The sequence below is a fragment of the Setaria italica genome, chromosome V (genome assembly GCF_000263155.2).
Source record: "Setaria italica strain Yugu1 chromosome V, Setaria_italica_v2.0, whole genome shotgun sequence".
Taxonomy (NCBI): Eukaryota; Viridiplantae; Streptophyta; class Magnoliopsida; order Poales; family Poaceae; genus Setaria; species Setaria italica.
In genome coordinates, this window is record NC_028454.1 from 45627313 (window position 1) to 45647792 (window position 20480).

Sequence of the window (20480 nt, forward strand, 5' to 3'; positions counted from 1 at the left end):
TTGACACTAGGAACTAACTTATACATGTAATAAATCGCGCAGACGAGGACGAGCAGAAGACGGCAGACGAGGACGACGACGATGCAGCGGCTGCAGGCAAGGGGCTTGACCTTGGCCATTGGAGGGGTCGGGGAGCTGACCGCTCGCCCCGCCACCCCGCCACCTCCGTTACTCGCGGCTGCTTGTTGATTGAAGAGGATGGGGGGTGCAAGTTGCTCTGCTAGGTCTTCCGTATGTGTATTTATACGTGCTTGCTGTATCTCCCAATCTTTTCCACTTTCGGGAGACCTAACTAAAAAACTCTGTTGGACCATTGGGTACTTAATTGTACTTGCTCATCATACGCGTCATGCGATACGATACAATCGTGTAGCACGAATTCGACGGTTGTTCGTGCTCAATTCAAGCTTTGTCCGAGTCAGCAATGAGCAAAACTAATGAAAAACATCACGTTCACCTGGTGTGCCTATGGAGTTTAGACTGATAACCTACTGGTGGTTCATGCAATGCAGGTTGGGCAAACGGTAGGATTTGTGGAAGAGTGCCTTCTGGAAAGAGTATAGCATATATGCATCCCTGGTAACACAAGTTCAGTTTGGATGCCTGCATACAGTTGACTGAAAATATACACCAACTAACTTCTTGCTTCCTCCAATGCAGTTTAAGATTACGATCTAACATCAAAGGCAAGCAACGGCGAAAATGCATGTGCGATGAGATTTCAACATCAATCTAAATGTCATCATTTCAGGAAACGCCATCCTCTGGTGACGGAATAAGACATATGTGTAAGTGCAAAAATGAATTTGCTAATTATCTTACAGCTCGCCAGGATAAGATAAGATGATCATCAGATTAAACAACGGAAGGGCTGTCGCGGAGAATTCGGAGAGCTGGCTTGTGCAGATCAGCAACCGCGCGCGGTCAGAATGCAGATGAAGCTGTACCGGATACGATGCAATAATATTTGCTGGAATATCTTCTCCTGGGCATGAAACCCATGCTTGCATTTAAAATTTTCTCAAGACAGAAGGAACCTTCGGGGAGTTGAATGTCAGCATGTAGACAGCTGCGAAGACAAGTGCCCTGACGGGCCACCTCCAGGGGCTGCTGGGGCACGAAGAGCTACGATGCCGACGACAACAAGCTACGATGTGGATGCCGGCTGGCTGACCGAACCCTTCACCGAAGTGGAAGCACGCGCGGCGGTGAGAGCAATGAACCGCATCCAGCTAATAATTAGCAGTTAGCTATTTTCCCCTGCTGACACAGCTAATAGCAGCTAGCTCTAAGGGATCCAAACAGGACCTTAAGCTCATCAATAATCACTTTTTTTCCAACTTTCAAGCACAGAGCCTCATATATTGCTCAAGCTAAACTTATGATCAAGTAATGTCTTAACAATAGCAATGAAGGCAACAACAAAATTGAATTTAAAAAAGTCTGTTTCATAGGTTACCACCTTACAATCTTGCAATATAGGATCCAGAAAAAAACCATCCACCAAAAGAGAAATCATCCTCAGATTGGTGGGGAAAAAGGATCCAAACTGCTACATATGAAACAAACTCTCCCTAAAATCACCATGTATCCTCCTAACAATCAAGCAATATCTGCAAAAACCGCACTGGAAAAAAGAACAAATTCGTTCTTGACGCCTTTGTGATGCAGCACTTCCATGGATGATCCTCAGCTGTTCCCAAACTTCCCGTCACAACTTCACAAGCACCGGTTCATGAGGCCACAGACGACCACCAAACCCAAGGCGAGCAGATGATCTGTGCCCGACCCCACCGTCAGCGTCAGGACGTCTTCCCCCAGCACAACCCCGGACGCCGTCTGCTTCCGCCCGATCGCCGCCGCGACCGCGCCGTCCGCGCCGGTGATTTTGTAGTCCGATTTGCGCGCGCACCCGTCGACGGTGTACGTCCTGCCGCTGCCATGAATCGTCACGGCAGCTTCGTTCTTGCCAGCCTTCTGCACTCTGAACCACGGCCTCGTCTCCTCGCCGGAGCCCTCGCCGGCGTCGAAGTACCGGCAGGCTTCCCACCTCCTGAACATCCCAAAGCTCCTTCTCTGAATCTTGATGAGGGTCTTGCCGGCGCGGTCCATGAAGAACACCTCGCGGCCGCCCCGGCAACCGTAGTTGTCGACGCGGAAGGCGACGCTGCCGTCGGCGCCGTACACCGTGCAGCCGTTGCCATTGAACACCAGCGACTTCATCCACACCGTGTACGCTGCCTTCTTCTGCAGGATCTGGGACTCATCCCCGGAGGGTGAGCAGGAAGGAGATGATGAAGCTACAGGCAGGGGCTGGATCTTGGCCATTGGAGGGGTCGAAGAGCAGAGCTGGTTGCTTGTTCTGCTTCTGTCCGTAGCTGCAGTGAGATGATGAGGGTGGGGAACCAGTTCCTGGTCACCCACATATATTTATAGGTGCATCAATTTTTAAAAAAACTTTCAGAGACCTGATTAAAATTTTAAGCGGGGTTTTGGGTACTTGTTCTTATACGCGTCACGCGGTCTGATATAATAGTGCCGTACCAGTGTTGTTTATGCTCAATCCTAGCTCTGTACGAGTCAGCAATGAGCAGTTTAGCATCACGTTTACCTAGTGTCTCTGGAGTTCAGAAAAATCATGGCATGCCAATGCCATAGTAGGTAACGGAAGCATTCAGGGATATACTATTACAGGCAAGTTTGGCTTAGCATGCTAACCCAGTGATTTAGAGTTCATGTTTGACGTTGCTAGCTGCTGGTGATTCATGGATGGTGTGAACGAACGCACAGTGAACAGTTGGATTTGTGGATGCACGCTTTGTGTGCTCATGCGTCCGGTAGCATCAGTGCACAAGTCCAGCTTAAGTTCTTACTCCATATACAAGTCAAAAACAACCGGTGCACTTCAATACTTGCTACTTTAAGTTCAGCAGTATCAGTTAATTGGTAAAGCAGAGTAACAGATTTCGACTTCATTTCTCCAGAAGCAGTTCAGGATTTCGATCTGACCTCAGACCAACGTGGAATTTAACATGCGCGTGTGATCAGATTTCGAAACTGAACATTGTTCTATTCAGCGCTATATACAAAGCAAGCATGTTGAAGGATAAGTACTGACACTGTCACACCTAAGGGTGCGTCATGCTGAAGGATAAGTACCGGTACTGTCACACCTAAGGGTGCATTTGGCAGAGCTCTTAGAGCTAATTCTCTGCATATTCTGGCAGGAGCTCTGTCAAATAGTTTTTCAGAGAGAAGTGATTCCTTTCTGATTTTGTGAAGTGATTCTCTGAAATAAATTAAAAGGCTGGGAGATGAAAAAAGTAGATTCTCCTGATTCTGTGAAGTGATTCTCCATCCTGATTTTAAGAGTTTATACTAGAGAATCAAAGAGAATCACTTTCAGCTACAATATCATTCTCTTAGAGAATCAGCTCCCATAGAGAATCAGAATCAGATAGAGCTCTACCAAACGCACCATAAGTAGTAGGTTTGGATTTCTGGCCGCTTCGCCTCCTCGAAATGATGTGGCGGCCGATTTATATTGTTGGACATTCTACCTTCTCTCTGATGTCATGTACAGGGACAGACACCCATAACTTAGTTTACATTACAGATCACTTATCCACACATGGCGAGTACCATAACAATAAACAATCTCTATTATATTCCTAATAATCTGCTACCTAGACTCCTAGAGTGCATGCACTTGTGTTTTTGAGATGAAATGTCCTGCTTTTGGTAAATGGGCAGCTTCTGGCGATGGCATAAAATGGATGTGTGTGTGTGGAATTAATGTGGGTACTGAGTTAGCTAACTGATTAGTTTCCAAATGGCAAGGACAAAATGAACGTAAGAGCCATCAGATTAAAGTTTAAACAATGGAGAAGCTGACAGAAAATTGGGAGCCTTGTGCAGATTACCAACTATGCTAATAATGCGCGTAAAGTATTTGCAGATGCAGTTGTACCCGATCGATCGATGTGATGCCTTGAAAGTTGGAAGACTTCTGAAGATTATTTTCTCCAAGGCATGAAACCCATGTTTGCATTGTGTAGTTGTCTATACACAAGACAGAAGGAATCTTTTTGCTGATTGAAAATTAGTAGGTATAATATAAGGAGTCGAGAATTCAGTTTGAATAATAAATAACAAAATAACTTCTTGTGAACTATAAAAGAGAAATAAATTGGCGCACCAACAACAAAGGTATCTCAACGTTTGGATGGGAACAAAAGTACACTATGCACAGTTCTCCGTACATATGTGCTTTGCACGTTTATGATCAAAGTCTTCAGAGGCTAGCAGCAATGTCTTGCTAGTTTGGATTCATGCAGCAACAGCAAACTTATTAAGAGTTCTACATGAGTTTTGTAGAGAAAAATAGGTCCTACTATTTTTTCCTTGCCAATCCTGTACCTGAAATATGTTCTCATCTTTAATTAAACCGCCTACAAGGGTTTTTGGATACTGCTTTATGAAGTCAGAGCTATAAATATTGATGGTCTCATACAACAAACAAAGCAAAAAAGAAAAACATCGTATTCATATATTGTAAATCATCTCATGCATAAACAGTTCACTGCAACGAAACACATGTAGGTCTACTCTGTTCCATGAACCAATTCTATAGCATATTTGAATTATGATAAAATGTTGTTCACCGTCTCTATATAACTTCCATACGTGTCTACAATCCATCAATTTTTCATCTTGAACGAACATAGCGAAAATTATATTTGATTATATTAAGGTCCGATTTTATAGAGTATATGTTTATGCTTTCTTTGCTAGTAGCTCCTAGTCCTCGATATGCGAATAAGAATTTACATGTTGAACTTTGTATTGCTCATGCTAAACTTATGACCAAATGATGCTCAGAAAAAAAAATCAATATCAAAGAGAAAACAGTCAAACACAGATTAAAGTGCGTAACAAAAACAAGTCTGCTTCACAGATTATAGCCTTACAATTGTACATCCGTAGGACCCGGAAAAAAACATCCACCAAAAAGGGAAAATCGTCCTCAAATTGGTGGGAAAAATGACCGGCTATTACCGATACGAAACAAACTCTCACCATGTATCCTCCTAAGAATCAGTCTAACTGAAAAAAAATCGCATGAAAAGAACAAGAACATATTCGTTCTTGTGAATTGTGATGCACGCTCTCCTGGAGAATCCTCGACCGTCCTCGTCAGCCGTCACATGCAACGGTTCATAAGGCCACAGACGACCACCATTCCCAGGACGAGCAGATGATCCACCCCCGACCCCACTGTCAGCGTCAGGACATCCTCTCCGAGCACAACCCCGGACGCCGTCTGCTTCCGCCCGATCACCGCCACGACCGCGCCGTCGTCGGTGATCTTGTAGTCCGCTTTGCGCGAGCACCCGTCGATCGTGTACGTCCTCCCGCTGCCATGCATCGTCACGGCAGCTCCACCGCTCCGAGCCTTTTCCACGGTGAACCACGGCTTCGTCTCCTCGCCAAAACCCTCGCCGGCGTCGAAGTACCGGCAGGCCTCCCATCTCCTGAACATTCCAAACCTCTTTCTTTGGATCCTGATGAGCGTCTTGCCGGCGCGGTCCATGAAGAAGACCTCGCGGCCGCCCCGGCAGCCGTAGTTGTCGACGCGGAAGGCGACGCCGCCGTCGGCTCCGTACACCGTGCAACCGTTGCCGCTGAACACCAGCGACTTCATCCACACCGTGTACGCTGCCTGCTTCTGCAGGCTTCGAGACTCATCCCCGGTGGGTGAGCAGGAGGGAGACGATGAGGCTGCAGGTAAGGGCTGGATCTTGGCCATTGAAGGAGGTCAAGACGCTAATTGCTCTCTGCTGTTCTTGTTCTTGGTGGCAAATCAAGGCTGCAGATGAGGATGGTGGTGTGGCTGTGGCAGTGACCTGGTAGCCCATATATATTACGGAAACCTAATTAAAAAAATAAACGGGTCACTGGGTACTTTGTTCTTATACGCGTCATGCAATATGATATAATAGTGCTGTACTAAAGTTGCTTATGCTAATCTAGCTTTGTACGAGTCAGCTATGAGCGAGCAGCTTCATTAGCATCACGTTTACCTGGTGTGTGCTGGGAGTTTAATTTGATTAATAGTAGCATTTGGTATTAAAAGGCACAACAAGACCTTTCAGGGTTATACTACCACTACAAGCAGGTATAGTATACTGCTCAGTCTCTACGCACTAGGAGCTAGTAGCCTAATGTTCTTGAGTTCTACTGGGAGGAGCAGGCAGGCATACAGAGACAAACCATCAGAACACAAGTTCAATTGAGATTCTTATATAGTCATATGCAAATACAATTATATATAAATATCAACCTTGTATTGAGCTTCATAAGAGCATGTCGTTGTTTGCGCAAGAACAGTTATGTGTAGTAGGTAGTAAGTAATCTGCAGCAAGATGCTTCTGGGAAGCGGAGGAGGTGAGGCTCTCCATGTTCTCTTGCACTACATGGACATGAGTAGTTTCATCCAATGCAGTTGAGGATTCCAAACTAACATCAGAAATTGGCATCCATCTGATCGTTCTATTCAGCGCAAATAAACAAAAAGAAGCTCTTGAACGATATAATAATGGATTAATGCATGAAGGATAAGTACTAACAGCTAGGTTTAATTTCAATTCGTCTTCCATGGAGTGATGGATATGCATGGCGGCCGATTTCTATAGTTGCCTTGTTCAGTTGTTCCTCCTCCTTCCTCTGATGTCAGCTACAGGGCCACCTCGAGCTTAGTTTACAGATCACTGGTCATGGCTACCATAACAATAAATAAAGTCTATTATTTCCCTAATCTGCCTAGAGTGCATGCATGAACTTGTGTTTTTCTGGATGAAGTGTTTCCTGCTTTTTGGGAATCGGCAGCTTCTGGTACTCTTGATGAACACAAAACTGATTTGATGTGGAATAATGAATTAGCCTCCAGCTCGACAAGATGATCAAGAGACCTCATCATATTTAACAATTGGTGGAAGGGCTGCCAGAAATTTGGGAGGTTCGTGCAGATTAACATCTGAGCTAATAATGCTCATAAACTATCTGCGGATGCAGTTGTACCCGATCGATCGATGTGATGGCATCGAAGACTTCTGAAGATCATTCATTCAAATTGTTTTCTCCAAGGCACGATCATCACGAGTGGACTGTAATCTCTGTACTGTGCAGGACAGAAGGAATCTTTGGGGTGTTGAAAATCAGCATCGTTTTTCTAGTTGAGAGTATTGAATAACATGCAGCAATCTTTGGGGTATTGAATAACATGCAGCAAAAACAATGTTGACCGAACAATATGCTTTTCTTCCAAACTTCTCGCTAATAAATAGAAAATAAATGGCGTATGTATTTTCTTAAATAAAGATACCTCAAGGTTCAGGTGAGAACAAAAGTGCAATATGATGGAAGTCTTCAGCTCGCTAACAGCTATAACTGTTTTGTTTGGATTAATGCATGGATTTTTCTTATATATATATACATATATATATATATTATTTTGCCAATCATCCAGTGTAAGCAGGCTCTTATCTTCAAAAACAGGGGATAAATCTGGCACTGGTGAATCATCATGTGTGTTTCGTGCTTGCCAGTGAATCAACTAGTCAAATGAAAATGCGTGTGCCGCTTCAAAAAAAAAAGTGTTTGGACTACTTTTACATAAAGTTGTGGCCTCTTATTCAGATGTAGATCACAGTGACCTCTTTTCACAAAGGCAGGAAAAAGAAAAAAAACGAGTTTGAAAATAAAGGCAGATCTATGACCGAGCAGCTGGACAAACAAAACAAGGCATAGAGCATAGCAACTACGGGTTAGCTTTGTTGGATACTCTCCTCTGAGCTCTGAAATGTAGATGCTCTGCTAAAAATACATTAAAGAAGAAGAACTACTGATAGATGCTCTCCTGCTACAAAAGCCAAGAAAATAAAATTTATCGGCTGACAAATGCACCTCAACAAAAACATGCATATTGTAATGAAAACATCACATTATGCATGTTGTAACGAAAAGATCATAATATGCATAATGTAATGAAAAGATCATAACGGCATGTGACACCGTCGTGCACAAAGTGTATAACGTACATGAAGCATCACTTTCCAAAAGACATAAAAGAGAGACAATTCAGCATCTGATCCCTGACTATTGCATAAACAAATATTGTTAAAATTAACCTTGTGAAAATTGCATGCGGAAGCAAAACAGAACCTGTGAAAGTTCAGAGGAGCGGAGGAGAACACCGACGCCCTATCTGGGTCGTGCGATGATTACGTGTTGATTAGATGCAGAATAGCCCCGCATGTAGCAGTTACATATAGGCGTTACAACTTGAGGGCTAAGCCAAGAGATCTTTTCTAAATATAAACCTTCTATACGTAGATGATCTATTCCTGTACATAGACAATCTATATCTCTTGGCTTTAGCACAATATGGTAAGGTAAATACGCATGCATCTAACCTTTCTATCTAACAGCCTCCCTCAATCTTAACCGCTCTAGGTTCAGATTGACTTTGAAATTTTCTAACAGCCGAACAGACAAGGCCTTTGTAAAGCCATCTGCAATTTGATCTCCTGATGAAACAAATTCAATCTCTAGTAATTTTCGAGCAACTCTTTCTCTGACAAAATGATAGTCAACTTCAATATGTTTTGTTCTGGCATGGAAAACAGGATTAGCAGACAAGTACTTTGCACCAATATTATCACACCAAAGTCTTGCTGCCTTTGGACTAGGAATACCCAATTCACGCAGTAAAGTTTGTATCCACATAACTTCTGCAGTAGCATTAGCAATTGCTTTATATTCTGATTCTGTACTAGATCTTGAAACAGTAGCCTGTTTTCTTGCACTCCATGATACAAGATTAGAACCCAAGAACACAGCAAACCCTCCTGTAGACCTTCTGTCATCAACACTGCCAGCCCAGTCTGCATCTGAAAATGCACTCACCAAAGTCGAAGGAGACTTCTGTATTTTCAAGCCCAATTCTGTACATTGCTTCAAGTACCGTAATATTCTTTTAACTGCTGCCCAATGTACTGTGGTAGGTGCATGAAGAAATTGACAGACTTTATTAACAGAAAAGGCTATATCAGGTCTAGTGAGGGTTAGATATTGAAGAGCACCAACAATGCTTCTATACCGTGATGTATCATCCGGTCCCAACAATGATCCTTCATGTAATGATAATTTTTCACTAGTGGATAATGGAGTATTAACAGGCTTGCAATCTGACATACCAACTCTTTTTAGAAGATCAGAAGCATATTTTCTTTGAGTGAGAACAATGCCATCTCGCACCTTGGCAACTTCTATACCGAGAAAATAATGCAGATCTCCCAGATCCGTTAGAGCAAATTCCCCCTGCAAATCTTGAAGTAACACTGTGGTAGCATGTGGTGTAGAGCTGGCTATAATAATATCATCAACATAAACAAGGAGATACATGCTAACATCATTCTTGCGATAAAAGAACAAAGAGGTATCAGCCTTTGAAGATTGAAAACCGAGTGATATCAATTTAGCACTTAGTCTAGAGTACCATGCTCTGGGCGCCTGTTTCAGACCATATAAGGCTTTATCTAGGCGACAAACAAAGTTTGGTCTTGAAGGATCTTCAAAACCAGGTGGCTGTTGCATATATACCTCTTCTTCAAGATTGCCATGGAGAAAAGCATTTTGTACGTCAAGTTGTCTGAGAGTCCATCCTCGAGAAACAGCAAGAGATAGAATAATACGAATAGTAGCAGCTTTAACAACAGGACTGAAAGTTTCCTCATAATCTATTCCATATCTCTGCTTAAAACCCTTTGCTACCAATCGAGCTTTATATCTATCCAAGCTACCATCAGATTTTCTCTTTATTCTGTATACCCATTTGCAACCAATAATATTTCTACCCTTTTGAGGTGGAACAAGGTGCCAAGTTTTATTCTTCATTAAGGCATTGTACTCAAGATCCATTGCATTTTTCCAATTACTATCAGCTAGAGCCTCGTCAGTACTACTAGGTTCCCCTGTAGTTGTCAAAAATCCATACCTGACAGTACCATCTGTGTATATTTTCTCCTTGCGTATGCCACTTTGAAGTCTGGTTACAGGTCGGGTTGCAGCTGGAGGTGCCTCTGTTGCCGCAGCAGCAGTCTGGCCTGCCTGGCCCGGCGAATCTCCCGCGCGCGGGGAAGAAGACGTGGCCGCGCCTGGCTGGTGCGGCGCGGTGTCCGAAGACGTGGCCGCGCCTGGCTGGTGCGGCGCGGTGTCTGGATCAGGCGCCGTCGCGAGAGGAGAAACCGGAGATAGCGTGGCGTCCGGCGGTTGGCCAATGGACGCACCCGAACCAGACTCCGATCCCGAGCCCGCATGCGAATTGCCTCCGGAGTTTGCATCACCGGTTCCTTCCGAATTGTCACCAGCGTCTCCCTGATTCTCATCATGCAACTCAGAGGAAACATTAGAAGAATTAGATGAACCATTAGCACACTGATCTACTGCATGTTCGCCCCCTACATACGGATAAACAAGATCAGAAGGAAGACATAAGATCTCGGAGCGAAGACGGGCACCGGCATTGGGATGCAGCTCAGTGAAGGGAAAAATATTTTCATCAAATATCACATCCCTGGAGATGTAAACACGGCCAGTGGAGACATCAAGGCACTTGTAGCCTTTGTGCAAGGTGCTATAACCAAGAAAGACACATCTTTTGGATCGAAATTCTAGTTTGTGCTTATTATAGGGATGAAGATGAGGCCAACAAGCACATCCAAAAACTCTCATCGAGGAGTAATCTGGTTTTTGATTAAAGAGACGCTCTAGAGGCGTAGCATGACCAATCGTTTTGCTGGGTACACGATTGATGAGATAAACTGCTGTTTGGAAGGCTTCATCCCAAAATTTTAGGGGCATAGCCGCATGAGATAAAAGAGAGAGACCGACTTCAACTATGTGACGGTGTTTTCTCTCAGCTGACCCATTTTGCTGATGAGTGTGTGGGCATGAAACAAGATGAACGATGCCAGCTTTATTAAAAAAGGAATTAAGTGTCTGATATTCGCCTCCCCAGTCAGTTTGCATGGCAAGAATCTTACGATCAAACAAGCGTTCAACAAGAGTTTGAAACTCTTGAAATTTTTGAAATACTTCAGACTTGTGCTTAAGAAAGTAAATCCAGGTGAACTTGCTAAAATCATCAATGAAACTAACATAATATCGTTTTCGACCAACTGATTCTGGTGCATGACCCCAGACATCAGAGAACACAAGTTCTAAAGGAGACTTGGAAATACTAGAAGACTTGGGATAGGGCAACTGATGGCTCTTCCCTTGCTGACAAGCATCACAAACTGACTGACTCAACGACTCATCGATATATGGGAGACTATTATTACTGACAACTTGCTTAACAATTAACGAAGATGGATGACCCAGCCTACTGTGCCATCGAGACAGGGGCAATCTGTTGGAGTTGTAGGCTTGCTTTATTGTTGGTGCAGGTAAAGGATAGAGACCCCTGTGACACCTTCCTCTAAGGAGTATATTCTTCGTTTCCTGATCCTTAATCAGAAAGAAATCAGGGTGAAATTCTATAAAGATAGAGTTGTCAGCGGTAAGACGATGAACTGAAACAAGATTTTTCTTGGCTTGTGGAACATAAAGAACATCATTTAATTGTATGTTACGAGTGGGGGTACGAACTGTAGTACGACCAATGTGACTAATGTTCATACCTGTTCCACTAGCTGTGTGGATCTGATCACCACCATGATACTTTTTCTTGAGAGACAGCTGCTCGAGATTGCTTGTCATATGATCCGTAGCACCGGTATCAGTGTACCAGTTGGTGTCCACGCCATACGAGTTTGTAGCTGCTGCAACAAGACGCTGATCTGGCACAAAGTTCTCATCGAACCTGTGCCAGCATTCAGCGGCTGAGTGATTCATCTTGAAGCACACCTGGCACCTGTTGTCATCTGAATCAGGCGCACCACCAGATGTCCCGCGACTATTGTTGTTGTAGAAGCCGCGGGAGTTGTTGTTGTTGTGGGAGCCACGACCTCCTGCAGGAGGCTCGCGACTGGACCTGCCGCGGCTAGACTGCGCGCCCCCACGCGAGGGGCCTCTCCCACGCGCGTGATTCTTCCCGCGCCACGAGCCACGACCACGAGATGCCGAGTTTGCCGATCCAGACCCAGGGCTGCCTCCATAGATCAAGTCCATTCTAGTTTCAAAATTGAGAAGTTGTGAATAAAGCTCACCAACGGAGATGGGTTCCACTCTAGCGCATAGAGCAGAGACGATGGGCGAGAAATCTTCGCCCAAGCCGGTGATGATGTACTCCACCAGTTCTTCATCTTCTAGGGGCCGTCCTGCAGCCGCCATGTCGTCGCCAAGAGCCTTCATCTTGGCAAAGTACTCGGCAACGGACGAATTTTCCTTCTTGGTCGTTGCCAGAGCAATCCGCATGTTAACGGATCGCGCTCGCGTCTGTGACGCGAACATGTCTTCAATGATCTTCCAGGCGTCCGCCGCGGTGGCGCTGGTGGCCACTTGTGTGAGGACATCCTTGGTGACCGATGCGAGGAGGTAGCTAAGGACCTGTTGATCCGTGGCCTCCCAGTCTTCGCGCGCTGGATTGGGAACCCTCACTTCCTTCCCATCAGCGCCCTTCTGCACAAGCTCCGCCGCAGGTATAGGGGTGGCACCCGTGAGGTACCCCTGAAGACGAGCACCACGGATCGCAGCACGCACCTGTGCCTTCCACAGGGCGTGATTGTTCTTGCTAAGCTTTTCCGTGACAGGCTGGGCGAGGAGAGGATTGGAGGAAGCAGATGATGACGCCATTGTAGTTGCGAAGAGGAGATGCAATCTACTCAAAAGCAATGGCTCTGATTACCATGTGAAAGTTCAGAGGAGCGGAGGAGAACACCGACGCCCTATCTGGGTCGTGCGATGATTACGTGTTGATTAGATGCAGAATAGCCCCGCATGTAGCAGTTACATATAGGCGTTACAACTTGAGGGCTAAGCCAAGAGATCTTTTCTAAATATAAACCTTCTATACGTAGATGATCTATTCCTGTACATAGACAATCTATATCTCTTGGCTTTAGCACAATATGGTAAGGTAAATACGCATGCATCTAACCTTTCTATCTAACAGAACCCACCCTAATTCTTAAGAATTTTATATGACATATCTAATCCGAGTACTATAGCACGCATGTAGGCCATGCACTTCTGAATTATGGGCGTGATGAGGCCGGCCATGCCCTGCTTGTATAAATACAGCAGACCACTGCACTGACGCTCATCTCATCAGAAAACATGGCCATCACTAGGATCCAGCCGCTCTCTTCTCACCTGCATACTTGTGCTAACCCAGCTGATCCTATCCCTGAGAAGCAAGTTTACACGGTTTGGATGAAATCCCTGGTCTTCAACGGCCACGGATGCACGATCTACGGCCAGGATGGTCGCGTGGCCTACCGTGTCGACAACTACGCTTGCAGCCGCAGACGAGAGGTGTATATCATGGACAGTGGCGGCAAGACGCTGATCAAGCTGCTCAAGAAGGTAACTTCTACTGTTAATTCTGCACATCCATGAGGATTTGACATGCCATTCCCATCTCTGAAGAAACCGTAGAAGTAGCACTCATAGCTTTTGGTTCTTGTGATTTTTTGCTGCAGAATTTTGGGGTGTTCAAGACATGGAAGGGCTACTCCTATTGCAATGGCCCTGCTGGTCTGGAACAAGAGGAATCTAAGCCATGGTTCAGTGTTCAGAAATCTCATCGAATTCTGAAGGAGGAAGGGCCGTACAGTAGTTGTGCTATGGTAACAGTCTGTGTCAGTGGGAAGGTGTACAAGATCGAGGGCGTGTCACACAAATCCGAGTACAGAATCAGCGACCCAGATGGAGAGGTCGTGGCCGAAATGAAGAGGAAGCAGACGGCCTCAGGGGTTGTGCTGGGAGAAGACGTCCTGAGCCTGACAGTGAACCCCACGGCGGATCGCCTGCTTGTCGTTGGACTTGTGGTCGTGTGCGGCCTCCTCAGCCGTTGCATCTGAAAATACACAAAGGGTACAAATATTTTTAGGTTCTTTACAGCGTTTACAGATATATTTTTCCCAGCTAAGGATAAAACATTTTTGAGAAAGAAAGTTTTCTTTCTTTTTATTTTTTATTATCATTCAGTTCATCAGTTGTGGACATGTGCTGTGAGTGCTAGTATTTCTCATGAGAGCAGAATGGCAAGATTTTTCTTTGTTTTTCACCAATGTTGGTCTCAAAGGGATTCGACACCAACAGTAAGTGCTCAAAACAATGTGTCCTCCTTTACGATAGGGTAGGGTTCCCCTTTTATAGTGACTCGCGAGCCACTTTACATCCCGAAAATGTCATTTCTCAACTACAACATTCCTAGGATATGCCGTATATAAATTATTGGAGTAACGTGTACAAATTAAATTCCCCTACGTAGTCACGCTTCTCACGCCCTTGTGTAGTCACACTTCTCACGCCTTGGTGTAGTCACGCTTCTCACGCCTTTATGTAGTCACGCTTTCATCCTCTTAGCCTCGGAACTTCTCCCCCATGCCAGATCAAGCTTTCAGCCTCGCATCATTGCCTTCACGCCAGACGAAACCTTCAACCTCGTGCCTTTATCCTTGGCTCGAGAAAGATGCCCAACCTCGTGGCATCTTAGGCCATGTTTAGTTTCCACCAAAATCCCAACTTTGACACTATGCAAAAAGAAGATTCCCCATCACATCAAACTTGCGATACATGCATGGAGTACTAAATGTAGATGAAATCAAAAACTAATTGCACAATTTTGTTGTACTTTTCAAGACGAATCTTTTGAGCCTAATTAGTCAATTTTTGGACAATAATTCACAAATACAAACGAATTGCTACAGTTGCGCATTTATGACAAACTCCCAACTTTGACACTCCCAAATTGGGAACTAAACAAGGCCTTAGTCCAGATCCGATCCTGAGTAAAATGTAGAGGAGTTGAAAGTCCGGTGTTCAAAACTAGCTTCGAACACTCAAGGGCAAGTCAAATTATAACTTAATTATCAGCAATAGCTGTTAGCTTCGAAATCTCTAAGTAGCGAAGAAGATGCAAAGTTAACCGGGTTTTGTTCGCTGGTACACAGCTTGCGAGGTTAACCAAGTTTTGTTCACTGGTCCAAAAGTTGCAAGGTTAACCGAATTTTGTTCGCTGGTCCAAAAGTTGTGAGGTTAGGAAGTTTCTACCTACGAACGACGCTCGAGGTTGTGTAGTTTTTGGACGATCCCAACAACCAATATCCATAAAAATCTTGTTGTACTGCCAGTGTACTTTTGCTGACTATTATGCTCCTTGTTATGCGTGCTTTTATGTTACGCGTGCTTCCTGCTGTCTCATGGCTTTAGATTAAGAGTAGTCAAAGTCCAGCCTCCCAAGTGTTGTTAAAAGAATGAGAGATTAATCATCGGTATTTGTAATTAAGCCACACATTACTGAACTTCGTCTCTAGGAGGCACAGTTAAAAAGAATTCGAACTTTTAGCTCGTCTTGGACTCTGAGGACGTTTATATAGAGAGCAGAGATGGAATCCTTCTATTCTGACTACTGTGTTATTAGACCTGAGCAAAATGCAGGTTGGGCCGGTTTGGCAAAAGCCCGGAATATTTCAGGTTAAAAAACGTGACCAAGCCCGCCCAGAACAGCTTTCGGGCCGACCTTTTTCAGGCTTTTTCAGGCCAAGCCGAGCCACCCGATCTTTTTAAGTTGAAAAATAAATAGGAAAAATAATCGGGCCGGACTTAGCCCGCCTAGATTTTTTCGGGCTGGCAAAATGTACGCCACACCCGGCCCTATAAAGACCACAGGCCATGGAAAATAAAAATAAATATGTTAGGTCGATATCATCTCTGTTTTAGAGTCTTTTCCTCGTTGCTAGTTTTCAGTTGTTCTTAAAAAAGAGTATTTTCAGTTGTTGATATAAAGCTCTTTTTCTTTCCTCCTTCTCACCCTTGGTTTGTTGTTTTTCCCTTTTTCTCTTCTAACAATATTCATGGCAAACCTCGTGCTGTCCGTTAGAAGAGCATCAACATATTGTGGATCACCTCAGGCTTGAAAGCACCTCAACAAAAGCATGCCTGAAATAAGAAATTATTTCACAGTTCTCAAGGCCCTACTGAATAATGCATGGATATCACACGTCTACCCCCTTCAATCCAATGTCGAGATTCATGAGTATGTAGCTCTCTGGGAGAAGATTAACCTACTAGCTTGAGATGATGGAGCAGAAGATCGGATCATTTGGAGATGGACGTCGGATGGAGAATACACGACTAGCAGTGCCTATCGTATCCAATTTAAAGGAAGATTCAAAAAATTAGCAATTACTCCAATTTGGAGGGCAAAAGTAGGGCCAAAATGCAAAATATTTGCTTGGATCCTGCTCCAAAGGAAGATCCTCATAGCGGATAATTTAGAAAGGAGAGGTTGGCCGCATGATCCCATATGCAAATTGTGCAACTCTGCACCGGAAACACCCATTCATTTATGCAAGAACTGCCCCTACACGTGTGCAGTATGGACACAGGTGACCAGCTGGTTTGATCTTCATCAAATACCGAGCAGAAACTCTAACAAGCTCAATTCATGCCCGGTGGAAGCAAGGTCGACGGGGGTTTGACAAGAAGCACAAACCTTTCTTCGACGGTCTTGTCTTGTATTTTTGGTGGAACATCAGGAAGGAGCAAGCGAGGTCGACAGGGATTTGACAAGGAGCACAAACCTTTCTTCGATGGTCTTATCTTGTATTTTTGGTGGAACATCTGGCCGAAGAATTTTTCAGCAGGAATCTAAAGAAGTTATGGACGTGGCCTATCTGATCAAAGAAGAAGTTCAGCTCTTTCAAGCGGCCCGAAGATTGAGAGGATCGTCAAATTAGTCATTTTAATTTCTTGCGTCGTGCCTCTTTTGGGTCGGTTCAGTTGTGGAGAGCGTTGAGTTGTTGTTTTTCAATTGTTTGGTCTGTTTGTTTTTTCTTTTTAGCTTTAAACTCCTTCTAATAAAAATTACGGCAAATCTTTTGCCATTCAATTAAAAAAATAAGAAATTATTTTGTACGACTCCGTATATAAGTATATAACTTTGATGCACCTTCACGCTCCATCGCATTTTCAGCCTAAATATAGTCAGCTATATTCGGTTCTTATGATCGGAGTTTATTATAGAGTAATAGTCGGTTTCATACAGGCTACAACCTTGCAATTGTACACTGGTACAACGGGGGAAAAACATCCACCAAAAGGACAAAGCGTCCTTATAGCTTGGTGGAGAAAAAAATTCCAAGTTATTACCTATGAACAAATTCTCACGAATGCATATGCTCCTAGTAAGAATCAGATTAGCTGGAAAAAAAAGGCCCTGAAAAAAAAACCAGTCTAGCACTCTCCTGAAGAAGTGGAGAATCCTCAGCCGTTCCGATCACAAGCGACGGTTGATAAGGCCACAGACAACCACCAAACCAAGGACGAGCAGATGATCCACCTCCGGTCCCACCGTCAGCGTCAGGACGTCCTCTCCGAGAACAACCCCGGACGCCGTCTGCTTCCGCGCGATCGTCGCCACGACCGCGCCGCCGGCGCCGCTGATCTTGTAGTCGGACTTGCGCGAGCACCCTTCGACGGCGTACGCCGCCCTCCCTCCGCCGCGCATCGTCACGGCGGCCCCGCCTTTTCTAGGCCTACACACCGTGAACCACGGCCTCGCCTCCTCGCCGCCGTCGAAGTACCGGCACGCTTCCCATCTCCTGAAGATCCCAAAGCTCTTCCTCCGGATCCTGATGAGGGTCTTGCCGGCACGGTCCATGAAGAAGACCTCGCGGCCGCCCCGGCAGCCGTAGTTGTCGACGCGGAAGGCAACGCGGCCGTCGGCGCCGTACACCGCGCAGCCGTTGCCGCTGAACACCAGCGACTTCATCCACACCGTGTACGCTGCCTGCTTCTGCTGTGTTGGGGATTCATCCCCGGAGGATGAGCAGCTGAGGGAGGGAGACGACGCGGCCGCAAGCAAAGGCTGGATCTTGGCCATTGAAGGGGCCGAAGAGCTAACTGCTGCTGTCGGTCGCTAGCTGCAGAATGAGGTGAGATGATTGTGGATGGGGACCAGTGCCTGGTCAACCGTTCGTATTTATAGTGCTTGCATTTTGTTTACCATATTTTCAGAGGCCTGATTAAAAAATTAAGCGGGGTATTGGGTACTTCTTCTTATACGCGTCATGAAATGTGATAATTTAGTGTCATGGTAAAGTTGTTTATGATAACCTTAGCTCTGTACGAGTCAGCAATCTGCAGCTTAGAGTAGCACCACGTTTACAAAGCGTGTCTCTGGAATCTGGAGTTTATACTAAACTCTTTGCTTGCTATAGTAGTAGGTAACAAAAGTCTTCAGGGATATACTATTACAGGCAGTGGTGTTCTAGAGTCTCTTACTCCTAGCTGTCGGTGGTTCATGAAGGGTGTGAAACTGTGAATGAGTGCGTAGATGAACAGCTGGGTTTGTGCATCCTTCAGAGCACAAGTTGAGCTTAGATTCTTACTCCATATGCTTAAGTCTAGATAACAGAAGTGGTAAGTATCAAACTTGGTAAGTAACTGAGAAGAAGAGTAACAGATGAGTCTCCCCATGTTCTTCAACTGCAGTTCAGGATTTTCAAAGCAACGGGGAGCATGCGAAAACAAATTTCAACACGAGTACTACCTCCGATCACTAAAACATGACGTTTCAGACCAGCAATGCAGCTTGTTCTTCTATACTGTTGCTTCTTGTCAGAACGTCAAGCTTTCTTGATGGGAGGTAATATTTAGCACCGACACCTACACTTTTTTTTTAGAAAACATCATTGCACCATATTAGTATGTTACATTTACTGCACCTCTTATCTTGTTGGAGTGATGTGGCGGCAGATTGCTATTGCTTTTTATCCTCCTTTCTCTGATGTCATCTACAGGGACACACCCAGAACTTATAATTAAACTTAATAATTACTCCCTCCGTTCCAAATTATAAGCCATTCCAACTTTTTTGGAAAGTCAAAGGATATCAAGTTTGACCGAATTTATACAATAAAGTACTAACATTCATGATACCAAATAAGTACTATTAGTTCCTTCATTAAATATATTTTTATAGTATATCAGTGCCATAAATATTTGTGATCCTCTTTATAATTTTGGTCAAACATAAAATGGTTAGACTCCAAGAAAATTGGAATAACTTATAATTTGGAACGGAGGGAGTAGTTTACAGGCCATATCGCTTAATCAAATATGACAGTGTACCATAACAATAAATAAGTAAATAAACTCTGCTTTCTTTCTGGGCGATGAAGTGTTTCCTGCTTTTTGGGAAATGGCAGCTTCTGACGTTCATGTGATGATATAAAATGTGGGAGCATGTGGAATATTGAATTGGCTACCTAATTATCTTCCAGCTCGACGAGAAGATCACGAGAGGCGTCGGATTTAATAAGGAGCTCCACAGTTCGATGTGATGGCAATGGTATGCAGACTTCGGATCACTGTTCATCCGAATTATTTCCTACAAGGCACGGAAAGCACGAGTGCATTATAAATCTACACTCCACAAGGCAGAAGAAATCTTTGGGGTACTGAACATTAGCATACCTCCCCTGTGGTTTGGAATTGAGATTGCATAATGTATACCGAAAAAATTGTTGGTCTAATCAGACGATTTTGTTCCGAACTTCATGCAAATAAAAATAAAAGGAAAATGACACATCAACGTATGCTTTGAAAATTGAAAGAAAGACGTCTCAGCGTTAGGAAAGAACAGAAGTGCAGTATGTAGCACTATCCTCCCTGGATGCATATGAGCTTTGCATGTTTATGACCAAAGTCTTCAGCTCACTTTTTCAAACCAAAAAAAAAAGGTCTTCAGGTCACTAGCAAGTTCAGTTAAATTTTGTTTGGATTGATTCTGGAAATTTTCGGGGAATCCTACTATTTTTTTACAGAAAAAGAAACTCCTAATGCAATTTCTTTGCCAGGCAATCCTCCGGCCCAAACATGCTCATGTGTTTGAAAAACAGAGGATGATTTTTGGCAGCAGTGAAGTTTCAAGTAATAAAGAACCACCTTTTTGTGGGGTACATGGTTGCCATTGAGTCAACTGGTCAAATGAAAATGTGTATGCAGTACTTTGAGAAAAATTGCGGCCTCTTTTGGCATAAGCATGAAATAGAAATAGAACTTGAAAATAAAGGCAAATCTATGACCTGCATCTTTTGAAAGTAGGCACACAAAGCTGCGCTTGAGTCTTGTGCTCAACAGTCTGCTATATAAACTACTGAATTATAAAAAGCTATATTCTCGGAAAAGGCAGTGTAGAGCTACTTCATAAGCATAACGACATCACACACATGCAAGATTGAAAA

General features: G+C 44.2%; 4 protein-coding genes across 4 annotated transcripts; 1 reads left to right on the forward strand and 3 right to left on the reverse strand.

Annotated features, from left to right (window-relative positions):
• Window positions 1-1410: 1410 nt before the first annotated feature.
• LOC101756389 (protein LURP-one-related 11) lies at window positions 1411-2379 on the reverse strand. Its single transcript, XM_004972266.3, has one exon. It carries the CDS (start codon window positions 2326-2328, stop codon window positions 1720-1722), a length of 609 nt encoding a protein of 202 aa, XP_004972323.1. The 5' UTR covers window positions 2329-2379; the 3' UTR covers window positions 1411-1719.
• Window positions 2380-4935: 2556 nt separating this feature from the next.
• Window positions 4936-5874, reverse strand: LOC101756798 (protein LURP-one-related 11). Its single transcript, XM_004972267.2, has one exon. It carries the CDS (start codon window positions 5807-5809, stop codon window positions 5204-5206), a length of 606 nt encoding a protein of 201 aa, XP_004972324.1. The 5' UTR covers window positions 5810-5874; the 3' UTR covers window positions 4936-5203.
• A 7467-nt stretch (window positions 5875-13341) lies between these two features.
• Window positions 13342-14087, forward strand: LOC101757603 (protein LURP-one-related 11). Its single transcript, XM_004972268.1, has 2 exons — window positions 13342-13590; window positions 13707-14087. Exons 1-2 carry the CDS (start codon window positions 13342-13344, stop codon window positions 14085-14087), a joined length of 630 nt encoding a protein of 209 aa, XP_004972325.1.
• Window positions 14088-17224: 3137 nt separating this feature from the next.
• Window positions 17225-18167, reverse strand: LOC101768822 (protein LURP-one-related 11). Its single transcript, XM_004971115.2, has one exon. The coding sequence runs from the start codon at window positions 18113-18115 to the stop codon at window positions 17510-17512; it is 606 nt and encodes a 201-aa protein (XP_004971172.1). The 5' UTR covers window positions 18116-18167; the 3' UTR covers window positions 17225-17509.
• Window positions 18168-20480: the final 2313 nt, after the last annotated feature.

Coding starts and splice junctions, on each gene's coding strand:
- LOC101756389 (XM_004972266.3), bottom strand. CDS start 2,328: ATGGCCAAGATCCAGCCCCTGCCTGTAGCTTCATCATCTCCTTCCTGC.
- LOC101757603 (XM_004972268.1), top strand. CDS start 13,342: ATGGCCATCACTAGGATCCAGCCGCTCTCTTCTCACCTGCATACTTGT. Junction 13,591..13,706: donor TGATCAAGCTGCTCAAGAAG/GTAACTTCTACT, acceptor TTTTTGCTGCAG/AATTTTGGGGTGTTCAAGAC.
- LOC101768822 (XM_004971115.2), bottom strand. CDS start 18,115: ATGGCCAAGATCCAGCCTTTGCTTGCGGCCGCGTCGTCTCCCTCCCTC.
- LOC101756798 (XM_004972267.2), bottom strand. CDS start 5,809: ATGGCCAAGATCCAGCCCTTACCTGCAGCCTCATCGTCTCCCTCCTGC.